Consider the following 12556-nt stretch of genomic DNA (forward strand, 5'->3'; position numbering starts at 1 on the left):
ATATTTCCTTGAGTCAAGTTTTACAGAAGAGAAACAAAACCGAATCTCAAGATTCAGCGAGGGGTTAACGTGAGGGTTCTGAGAAAGAGGCATAAACTTGGGTAGTTCTGAGAATATGGCTTCCAAAATTTAATAACATTGGGGTTCAGAGCAGAAGGGGACAAGGTGGTTTAGACCAAAGATAATCTCTTTTGGTCTGCCCCAGGGGAAATGCCTCTTCCAGAAGATGTGAAAATGCCCTTCCGAAGGTGTCCTTTGATGGCCAATAGCTCTTTGGTGCTGCCTCTTTAAGACACTCAGTGTCTTAAAACAAACAAGTGAAGACACAAACAAGCAAGCAAAGCAAACACACAACTCTCATTTGCCTTCTGGTTTTAAGGGAAACTTGGGCTATTCTTTGAGGATGTCACCTCCTCAGCTGCCCTCTCACGAGGAAGAGGTTGTACCTTCTCTTACATCTCGCCTGTAAGTGATCTCATTTCTCACTGCTGCTGTCAGACAATCTCCTTCCAGCTCTTGCACTTGCCCTTGCCTCTTTTGAGGCCATTCATTCATGGATTTCCTCAATTCTCCCACCCTCCCAGGTCATTAAAAACTTTGGCCTTTTCACCCCAAATCCAAATCCAACCATTGTTCACGCGGCTGTGTGAACAACCCATTCAACAATTAGATTATTCTTTTAGTTCCTGGGTTAATGTTTGTCATGTTCACTAGCATAGCTCCTGACTTTCAGTAGAATGGAACAATCACTATGATTTGTAAAACAGAACAAAACAAAACAAAACAAATCTGTTTTACTAGAAAAGTATAAGTTTTAGTACATACCAGGATGCCTCATTGTCTACTTCTTTCAATTTTGCAGAATTTTAAGCACAGAACCTTCTTCCCCCAAGGGAGATTTTATTGAGTGCACATACACAATTCATCCTTGGGTTTGCCAATTCAGTGCACCAAATGAAGACACAGCAGTGCTCACATGAACTCAGAGTGCTTGTCACCAGCCCCCAGTGTGGCCAGGGAGACCATGGGGTGGGCTCAGCTTCCCTGGGGCTGACTGGTACCTCTTCCCTCTGAATCTGCCCACTGGGCAGGCTATCCCGTCCCCAGCGGGGCTAGGGGTCTACCCAGGATGCGAGTGTGGAACTGGAATCTGCTGAAACACCTGAGCATCCGAGAGGTGTCCTTGTGGCTCAGACATGACACAGCTCCCCCTAGCAGCTGGTGAACACTCCAAGAGAGCACAAGCACTTCCCCGAGGAGCCATGATTGACTCAGGAAGGGACAGTGTGCTGGGCCAGAGTTTTGTGTGAAAGCTTTTAAAACTCAAACCCAGAATGTTAAGGAAAATGACACAAATGTCAAGGGAAACGTATTTATTTTTAAAAATTTTTTCTTAATGTTTATTTTTGAGAGAGTAAGAGGGAGACAGAGTGCGAGTGGGGTAGGGGCAGAGAGAGAGGGAGACACAGAATCCAAAACAGCTCCAGGCTCTGAGCTGTCAGCACAGAGCCTGATGCGGGGCTCAAACCCACAAACCGTGATATCATGACCTGAGCTGAAGTCAGACGCTCAACCAACTGAGCCACACAGGTGCCCCAAGAGAAAATTTAAAGCCAAGGAAAAAGAACAGAGCAGGCATCCTAGCTGTTGGCCTCCCCAGACTTCCATATACATTTCTCTACAGTTTCAATGAGAAATAACCATTCAAATATTTCCTTACCTCTGCAAACAGGAGGTGATGTCCAGGTTCCATTCTCCAGGCAAACACTCCTTAGGGGACCCTCCAACATGTATCCACTGTAGCAGGAGTAGGTGATCATGTCCCCATACTGATAACGCACGCCTCGAGTGATGGCATTTTCTACAAAAGTTGGTGGACCGCAAGATATTTCTACAGGAAAACAAAAGCACAATTGAGCCTGTGCTACTAACCCAGCCAGCAGATGAAAGAGAACACAGTCTCGTCTCAAAGACTGAATTAATTTCAAGAGCAAAGATCAAATAGCACCAGAGAGGTGGCTTCCAAGAGAACTTCAATGCAGGATGTTTATCAGATTACAAGAGGAGAAGCATGGGGACTATTTGTAGTCTATTGTGTTAGAGTAAAGATCATTAATTGCAGTATTGCAGATTCCATCAAGGCTGTTTTATTAGTGCCTAGAGTAGCAACTGACATGCAGTGGGCTCTTGATAACAAATTTGAAAAATGAGTAAATGAATGAATATTGTCTCTAGTCTCTAGAGACTCAATTTACACACTTTGATGAGGTTTACAACATTCAAGGTTTCACATCAGTTTCCTTCTTTTCAAGACTGTAAAGCAGTGACTTGTCACTTATGAAACGTGTGAGAATGAATGATAATTTTAAAAGTGATGCATACTGTATATTTTTAATTTTTATTATTTTAAGAGAGAGAGAGAGAGAGAGAAAGAGAGAAAGAGAGAGAATCCTAAGCAAGCCCCACGTTTGGTGAGCAGCCTGATGCGGGGCTCGATCTCACGACTCTGGGATCATGACCTGGGCCAAAATCAAGAGTCGGACGTTCAACTGACTGAGCCGCTCAGGCACCCCCGTACTGTATGTAAATTTCAATAAAAAATCTTGTAACTAATTTTGCTTTAAGAAGCGTTGAGATAACTAGAGTCATTCTGGGGAGGCTCACAAGACAAGGGTTGAATTAGAGTTGGTGCTCCAATCGATATCCAGTTTGTAGAAGTCTAACTTTTTGGATGACTCTCCCTGAATTGGCTTCTAAAAGGTGACCGTGGACATAATACCATTAAGAACTTGTCAGTGGAAATTAACAATGTGTACGATTTTTCTAAATTTTCTTTTCTTTCTAAGGTGGTTACAGACATTAATTAAATGAATCGGATATCAAATATGTATTAATGTAAATACTTAAATCAAATATTTATTGGAAACTGGAAAAGAAATTGATGAAGAAAATGCTGCCCCTTTACTCAGAGTAGTGGGAAGAAGATGGGCAATTTAAGAGACAGCTGTCATAGAGGCTTGGAGACTATACTATGGGAAAATCAAGGTGAACGTCACTAATTATGCCTAGGACTGTCAAGATACAAATCGCAGTGACAGTAGCATTTGGACTAGGCTACAAAGCTTGAGTGGAGGCTATGAAGCTTCCAGGTTGGGGTGAATAGCATGTAGAAAGATCATGGCTGGTTCACCAAAGTGATCAAAGCATGGATTTCAAACCATCTATATGGGAATCACCTTGGGTTCACATTAAAAGTGCAAATTTTGGGGGGGCGCCTGGGTGGCTCGGTCGGTTAACCATCTGACTCTGGCTCAGCTCATGATCTCGTGGTTCCTGAGTTCGAGCCCCGCGTCGGGCTCTGGGCTGACGGCTCAGAGCCTGGAGCCTGCTTCGGATTCTGTGTCTCCCTCTCTCTCTGCCCCTCCCCTGCTCGTGCTCCGTCTCTCTGTCTCTCTCAAAAATAAGTAAACATTACCATTTTTTTTTAAAGTGCAAATTCTGGGAGTTTCTAGCTTATGAGTCTACATCTTACTACCCTTGGTGATTCCTAGACACACTGAATTTGAGTCACTGACTCATAAGGACAGATATCAGGATGAGGCGACAAAAAAATGAGGGAAGTTGTTGCTCATGTCTCTCAGGGAAGATACTTTCTTCTAAGCCAGAGGCTTTGCTTTAATAGAAAATGCAGAAGAGGGATTGAGGATAACAAACAATGGTAGAAACTGTCTCTTTCTCTCCAAGGCAACCCCTGATGCTCTCAAGAATATTGAGGAATAATTAAGCATGCACCAGAGTGCATGTCTCTCCTTGCTTTTTCTTCCAGTGCTCGGAGTGGTATTTTTCAGGGAGCCAAGACCGATGTGAGGATATGCGTGCAGAAATCAGGCCACTTGGCCTGCTTTAGTCCAGGCTGGTGGTCAAGGCTTATACATACGTAATGCTTCCTATTTCACTTGGAGTAGATTTTATAAGACTAAAAGCATAGTATATGTTCCCTGGAGTCAAATCAAAATTCTTTTTTTTAAATCTTTTAAATGTGTATTTATTTTTGACAGAGAGAGGGAGTGTGAGGGAAGGGCAGAGAGAGAGACAGAGGGAGACACAGAATCTGAAGCAGGTTCCAGGCTCCAGGCGGTCAGCCCAGAGCCCGGTGTGGGGCTCAAACTCAGGAACTGTGAGTTCATGACCTGAGCCAAAGTCGGACACTTGACCGACGGAGCCACCCAGGTGCCCTAAAATCAAAATTCTAATGCCGTAGTAGGCCGCTAGTTGAAACTCCAGGCACTTGGGCCATTGGTGCATCTCCTCCTACCAGGGGACACTGCTAAAATACACCAGTTCATTTACTCTTCAAAGCAAACTTACAAGATAGCTATTATTGGTGTCACTAACACAGGAGAGCCCGAAGGTTCAGAGAAGTTAGGGCACTGGCATAAGTTCCGACTTAGAAAGTTTTGAGGATAGAATTCAAACCCAGGTCTTCTCTGCCTCCACAATCCCCATGGCCTTCACACTTCACAACTGGGGTGCAAGTGTTGTAAAGATGGACGCTATTGTAGGCATGATACAGTTGTCGACTATGTAGCCCAGTGTCTTGCATCTGGTTAGACTCGATGAGAATTTGTTCACTGACTGCTGCAGAGGGAGTAGCTTGGAGTACAAGGGAGCCGGAGGGCAGAACGTTGGGCAGGGGAGATATTTTAAGTGCAGGAAGTGTATGTGAAGAGATGTCAAGAGTTACCACAAGGCAATAAGAGATGCCGCCAGATGACGTGTGATGTATCACATGGTGCTAGCCTGGAGGGTCGCAAATCGTTTGGTTCCGGGACCCGCAGCAACACCCGGGGGCTTGTTCAAAAGGCAGATTCTTGGGCCTCGTTGAATCAGACATTCTAGGGTGGGGTCCAGAAATCTGTTTTTGGTTTTTTTTTTTTAATTTTTTTTTTTCAACGTTTTTTATTTATTTTTGGGACAGAGAGAGACAGAGCATGAACGGGGGAGGGGCAGAGAGAGAGGGAGACACAGAATCGTAAACAGGCTCCAGGCTCCGAGCCATCAGCCCAGAGCCCGACGCGGGGCTCGAACTCACGGACCGCGAGATCGTGACCTGGCTGAAGTCGGACGCTTAACCGACTGCGCCACCCAGGCGCCCCCAGAAATCTGTTTTAAACAAGCCCTCTAGGTGGTTCAAGTTTGAGAATCAATGTGGAATCATTTTTGTATTGTAAAGCATCCACAGCCTGTAGACTGGGGACTCTCAGAATATGGGGAAAATATGTTATGTTATTTATTTATTTATTTACTTACTTACTTACTTACTTACTTATTTTAAGGTAGGCTTCATGGCCAGCATGGAAGCCAACATGAGGCCTGAACTTACGGTCCTGAGATCAAGACCTGAGCCAAGATCAAGAGTCAGACACGGTAACCGACTGAGCCACCCAGGCGCGCCTTGTTTTATTTCTTTAAGGAATCTCTATGCGCGGTGTGGGGCTTGACGTTAGGACCCTGAGATCAGGAGCTGCGTGCTCTACCCACTGAGCCAGACAGGTACCTCAGAAAAAAATATGTACTTTAGATTTAATATTTTGCTCATTCCTAGAAGAGCAGGTTTTGAAAATCTCTTCAGTGAATTCTGGTCAGGTAGGTTTTAGCCTACTTCTGGAAAGATGGTTTCCTTTTTATGCTTGGAATGCAAAGATCTTTTTTTTTTTTTTTAATTTTAAAAATTGTCAACACAGAAGCTGATAACCACGATAAGACAGAGACCTAAATACCTACATTTAAGTCACTTGATTCAAAATAATCTCACAAGGATGAGAAAACATTCTGCACTCATGAGATGAAATGGCTTCCACCTCCATTTACTTACTTTCACATTTGGCACTTGTCAGTGTCCACGTCTCGTCGGGGTTACAGGTAATGACGCCCCGGCCTTGGAGCAGGAAGCCTTCCCTACACTTGATGGACACGTTCTGATCAACGTAAAACTCCTTTTCAGAAAGCAGAGCATTCTCAGGAATCACAAAAGGAACAGGGCATGGATTTGCTGTTAAACAGAAAAAACAATGCTTACTGATATTCTCTTTTCTGATTTCTTCAAATGCAGAGTGTGGTGAGCCCTGTAGGAGCTGGGTTCACAGTTATGATAATGAGGCTTAAAAATACGGAACTTCAAACATTAAGAAAAAAACAAAAAAAACCTCGGTTTGGGGGCAGGTGGGTGGCTCAGTCTGTAAGCACCTGACTTTAGATTTTGGCTCAGGTCGTGATCTCAGGGTTGTGAGACTGAGCCCCACGTCGGGCTCCATGCTTAGCAGGGAGCCTGCTTAAGATTCTCTTTCTCTGTCTGTCTCTCTCTCTCTGCCCCCGCTCTCTAAAATAAAAAAAAGGAGGGTGCCTGGGTGGCTCGGGTGGCTCACATCTTGATCTCACAGTTTGTGAGTTCGAGCCCCACGTGGGACTCTGGTGGCAGCGTGGAGTCTGCTTGGGATTCTTTCTCCCTCCCTCTTTGCCCTTCCTTGCTCGCAGTTCTCCCCGCACCCCCTCAAAATAAATAAATAAATATTTTAAAAAGTAGTGTTAAAAAAATAAAACAAAAAACAAAAAATATTTGTTTTGTATCCACATGACATTATTTTTAAGGATAAGATCAGTTAAGGTCTGAAAACCCCAAGTTAGTCAACCACTCACACATTGTCCTAAAATTCTAAGATGGGAAATTAAATAGTTGTTTGAAACGATCGCTCAACACTAGGGAAACGAGGTGTGCTAGAAATCACGGAGTGCATCAACATTCCCCCCTTTTTTTCATTTATATATATGAAGAAAAAAATATTAAAAATGCAGAGTAAATGCTTCTTGTTGTCAATTTACTCTCTTTAACTGAACATCCTACAGAAGGATGACCCAGAGAATTGGCAGACATTTCTAAGCAAGCTGATATTAACTTTAGACTTACACTACCATGAACAGGATATTAGAACTTAAACTGTAGAGTTTTCAAGGCTTATTTCTAAGAGTGGATTCATTTTGTAGGTCTGAAGGAAAAACGGCAATGATGATAGCACAAAGACTTCTCACTGCAAGTGTGTGACACACATATTAACATATATTTCAGCAGTTTTGGTTTTCCTGATTTTCAATGCGCACAAGAGGTATTTGTGAGTGAGGAAGGCATCAGCTGAGTCTTGAAGGCTCAGTTACTGCATTATAACACTTGAAACAATAACCAGAGCTCCCTCAGTTCAGATCTTACATGTGAATATTGTTTTCATTCTAATGCTTCTAACTAAATTAACTTCATTCATTATATATATGTATATACTTTATTATATTAAAATTAGACATTAATATATTCTTTCTTCACCCTTTTCACAGCCCCAGTCAAATTCATTACATACTTGTGTCAAAATTTTTTCATTAAGTTGCATTTTTTTATTAGTGCCTTGGACTACCTGTAATCATCCAAGGAATCTGACGAAAGCCAATTCTTAGGATATTTCAGATAATATAACTGGGTTTTAAAAATAGCCCACAGTATTTGGTTTGGATATACACTGATTGCTTTCTCTGGGTCAGTCTCACTCAGTGGAGTTTCCTCTGTTTCAGACACTGGGGAAATTAATCATGAAACTGAATCTGATTAAAACCTCTCTTAGAGTCAACACACACGTTTGCAGAAAGGAACTGGGTGGCTCCAAGCTCCGTTTTCAGTGCAGTATGCCTCAGGTGCTCCTTCAAGGCTGTACCCTCTGTTACAGGAATATACCACACTGGGTCCAGCAGCAGTGTTTTCGACTTTGGCTTTTCCGTTCAGAAACCCAAGAGGAGCTTCACACCTGGTCTCTGGAAAGAAAAATAAAAGCCTCATATTACATGCTTCTTCCAACCCTCTTTCCTTCTTCTGCTACAATTGCTAAAGGTACTCAGTGCATCATATAAAATATTATAGCCTGCTCATATGTGAGATACAAGGATACGTTTTGAAGGAAGAAAAAACCCCAGCGTATCTAAGTTTTGGATTCATTCATGCAGGTGATTCAAGACTGGCATTTTGCCTATTGACTCTAGCTGTCTTTATGTCTATTGCTACCTTTTGTCATTACTAGTGCTGGGGGTATAAATGAGCAAGCCCTATCTCAGACCAAATGAATCAGAATCTCTGTGTTGTGGCCGAACTTCTGGTATTAAAAGCATCCCAAATGATTTCTAATGGTCACTCAGGGTTGAGAGCCAATGGATTAGACACTAACTGACTTCTCTGGGCTTCTTCCAGCCCGGTGAGTATTCCGTATACTGAGACCATGGATCTTAACTTTGGCTGTACCTTGGAATTACCTGGGAGCTTTAAAAACATATTGATGTGGGGTTCTACCCCAGAGACTCTGACCTGATTGATCTGGGCAACGGATTTTTCAAACCTCCCTTAGCTTTTCACAGCGTCCCAGTGTGCTGAAGGCTAAAAGCCAGGGGAGTAAGGCAGTGCTTTCAAACTAATGCGCACAGGAATCACCTAGGGATTTTGTTAAAATGCAAATTTTGGTTCAACAGGGTTGGAGTAGGGCCTGAGAACTTGCATTTCTTTCTTTTTTTTTTTTTTTAATATTTTTTAATGTTTATTTATTTTTGAGAGAGAGACAGAGCATGAGTGGGGGAGGAGCAGAGAGAGAGGGAGACACAGAATCTGAAACAGGCTCCAGGCTCTGAGCTGTCAGCACAGAGCCCGACACGGGGCTCGAACCCACGGACCGCGAGATCGTGACCTGAGCCGAAGCCAGACGCTCAACCGACTGAGCCACCCAGGCGCCCCGAGAACTTGCATTTCTAACAAGATTCAGGTGCTATTGATGCTGCTGGTCTGTGGGCCACACTTTGAGAATCATATTGATGTGAACAGGCTTCCCTGAAAACTGATAATACAGATATCAATATATCTAACAATTTCATAATTATATAAGAATTTTTCAAATCAGGTTGCTCAGTATGAGCACTTTTCCCCCACAGAAATATCTGTATTTTTTATATGCCTCAGAAGAAAGATGTATAATAAAATATATAAAATACCAATAGTTTTTTTTTAATCCATGAGTGGTGGAATTCAAACTATCATTTTCTTTTTGCTTATTTGTGTTTTTTAACTTTCTGCCAAGAACTTGTGTCACGTATTTAGTAATTTAGAAAGAAAAAAACCCACAGATAATAATAGGATTCATACAGAACTTATTACTCTCTTGCATTTCAGAGAGAGCAACTGTACAAACCATTGTCATTGCAGTTTGATTTATACCCGCTGCAGAACTAAAACAATTCCCTCACCAATGCCATGGTGGGTTCCTATGCCAGATCTCCATGTTTCCTTTTCTTTCCTCTCTCCCATTCCCTGCAAATATGTTCCTACATTTTATTTTAATCATGAACAGCTGAGATTAAAAAAAAAAAAGGCTATTATCAGGAATCCCCAATGATGCCTTTCTGTGACTTGAGATATCACTCAATATCTTTAAAAAATATTTTTCTGGGGCAGCTGGGTGGCTCAGTCAGTTAAAAGTCTGACTTCACTCAGGTCATGATCTCACGGTTCATGAGTTCAAGCCCTGCACTGGGCTCTCTGCTGTCAGTGCAGAGCCTGCTTCAGACCTTCTGTCCTCCCTCTCTCTCTGCACGCCCCCCACTCGTGCACTCTCTCTCTCAAGACATATAAGTAAACTTAAAAAAAATATTTTTCTGTATAATATATACAAGTTTTGGAGAACTAAAAAGAGTCATATATTCTCCATTGAGTTCCAACCACACAATATTCCTTTAAGAATGTAAGATTCCTGTGTATATAAAATCAAATCATTACTCTACCCCAGAAGACATGTGGAAACAACCTTGAGTCCTAGTGGCAGCTTTGACACTAATTTAATTTATGATACTGGGTAGGTCACTTCACTTCTCCTAGTCCCCATTTACTTATTTAGTGAGATAAATAAATCTATCTGATCTTGGACTTAATCCAATCTAGTCCAGTTGAATCATCTAAGAAGCTGCTTGACTAGAATCTAAGAGGCCAATTCTAATTTGAAAATTTGATGATTCCCCACGATTATTAAGAAAAAAAGTTTAAAGCCTGCCACTTTGATAGGCTTGTAACTACTTGTATCTAAATATAGTTGACACTTGAACAACATGGGGGTTAGGGGCGCCAACACCCCATGCGGTCAAAACTCCATGTATAACTTTTGAATCTCCAGAAACTTAAGAAACCAATAGTCTGTTGACCGGAAGCCTTGCTGATGACATAAAGAGTTGATTAACAAATATTTTGAATGTTTCAGGTATGATATGCTGTATTCTCACAATCAAGTAAGCTAGAGAAAAATGTTACGAAGAAAGTCCTAAGGATGAGAAAATACATTTACAGTACCAGACTACATTTATTGAAAAAAAAACAAAACCCACATATAAGTGGACATGCATGGTTCAAACCTGGGTTGGTTAGGAGGTCAACTGTACATTGTCTCCAGCAGAGAGATCATATGGACCATGTGTTGGGAATGAACTCATGTGAATGAACTCATATCTTGCTCAATAAACTTGCATGTTCTCATAAGATGAGTTAATGCAAAATTCCACACACACACAAAAAGTGACAGATGTGATGACAACATCACTTTAAAAAACTGTCAGTTTTGGCTAGTACCGTCACCAAAAAACAATAGCGCTAAGCCTTCTAATTATAATTATTTGGGGGAAAGGTCCACAAAAAGAATGCAAATAAATCCAATAATGAACTAATTTCGAAACAAAATGTTTGCCATTCCCAATTTGGTAATTTTGTGCTCTATTCCAATTTAATCATTAGTTTCTACTATTATTTTTGACCCTTTTATTGGCTCGGGGACCTTGAGCAAAAAGCCCATAAAAGATTCTCCGACAGTTTACGGAGATGATTAAAAAAATTTTTTTTATTAAAAAACTGATTTATAAAGAAAATGTGGCCATGTTGTTATCATGTGTCACATGATATGGTATCGTTTTTTTTTTTTTTTTTTTTAGGACTGCTCAGTGTCATTTGACTTACTTTTGCACACTGCTACCTCTCCACTCCACATTCTGTTCTTCTGACAAACACGTTCCTTGTTCCCCTGTGAATTGATGAGAAAAAGGTCATTGACAAGATTATACTCAGTAACGGAAAGATGATAAGGGAACACAAAGTAATCATGGCCGTGAACTTGAATCTTCCAGCACTGGAATGCTAAATCAATTGATTAAATAAATATAGTTTTTAAGGGCTAGGTTTAGACTTTCAAAAATGCTTTCATCAAATTACTTCAAACTTCATACCCTGGCTGAGCAGTGTAATTAAAGTACAGATTTTATTTCACTTTCTACTGACCTGACATCTGATTATAACCAATAGCAAAGGTCGATCAAAAACATGTTTGAAATGTCAAAGAGGTATATTTGCTGAGTAAGTTTTAAAAATATTTTGAATTGAATTTATTTTTCAGTACCTGAGAGAGGTATGGCCAAGAATGTGAATTGGCATTGTTACACCTTATAGTTTTGAACATAAAACAAGTTAAGATATCTTACGGGTATGAAGAGTGAATTTTTGGCAATGTAACTTAACCATTAAAGATAAATTTATCCTGGGGCACCTGGGTGGCTCAGTAAGGTCAGCATCCGACTTCAGCTCAGGTCATGGTCTCACAGTTCACGGGTTCGAGCCCCGCATCGGGCTGTGTGCTGATAGCTCAGAGCCTGGAGCCTGCTTCAGATTCTGTATCTCCCTCTCTCTCTCTGCCCCTCCCCCACTCATGCTCTGTCTCTGTCTCTCAAAATAAATAAACGTTAAAAAAATTAAAAAAAAAAGAAAAAAAAAGAAAAATTTATCCTACTAAGGGCCCAAGCATTCAAAATTTTATTTGGGGTAAAAATCTTTCTAAAATGTATTTCCCTGCCTTCTTAAATAAAGTAAAACAATGGGGCGCCTGGGTGGCTCAGTCGGTTGAGCGTCCGACTTCAGCTCAGGTCATGATCTCGTGGTTTGTGAGTTCGAGCCCCGTGTCGGGCTCTGTGCTGACAGCTCTGAGCCTGGAGCCTGCTTCGGATTCGGTGTCTCCTCCTCTCTCTGCCTCTCCCCTGCTCATGCTCTGTCTTTCTCTATCTCTCAATAATAAATAAAAATGTTAAAAAAAAATAAAGGATAATTTAAAAAAATGAATATAATTTACTTGAAAAATTTTATGATTATTATTCTGAATATATTTTTGCATATTTTTCAATATCCCATAGCCCTTGATGGCTATATAGGCAGTTGGTCCTCTATAGTTATTATAGGCATATATGGACTAAGATTACTATTCTTTGACTTCTGGATATAATTTTTATGAGTCTTTGTTTCTTCCCTCTTTGTTGGTTATCTTTTACTGTAATCATCAGTGTTCCTAATGATAATGCTTCTCCATGCTTTAAATTCCTTAGCTACTATGGAAAACTAAGATAAATAAAATTTTGTAATATATGTTTAAAAAGATTAGGTTCTAAGTAAAGTTTTAGG

At 41.0% G+C, this 12556-nt stretch overlaps 1 protein-coding gene across 1 annotated transcript in view; it reads right to left on the reverse strand.

Annotated features, from left to right (window-relative positions):
* Positions 1-12556, reverse strand: part of SVEP1 (sushi, von Willebrand factor type A, EGF and pentraxin domain containing 1) — a 200297-nt gene that overhangs the window by 10466 nt on the left and 177275 nt on the right. The window contains exons 41-44 of the mRNA XM_042912469.1: positions 11072-11135; positions 7678-7851; positions 5876-6052; positions 1721-1891 (exon numbers count right to left, since the gene is read on the reverse strand). Of these exons, the coding sequence (XP_042768403.1) occupies positions 1721-1891; positions 5876-6052; positions 7678-7851; positions 11072-11135 (586 nt within the window). The remainder of the gene's footprint in view (positions 1-1720; positions 1892-5875; positions 6053-7677; positions 7852-11071; positions 11136-12556) is intronic.

Source organism: Panthera leo, chromosome D4 (assembly GCF_018350215.1).
Source record: "Panthera leo isolate Ple1 chromosome D4, P.leo_Ple1_pat1.1, whole genome shotgun sequence".
Taxonomy (NCBI): Eukaryota; Metazoa; Chordata; class Mammalia; order Carnivora; family Felidae; genus Panthera; species Panthera leo.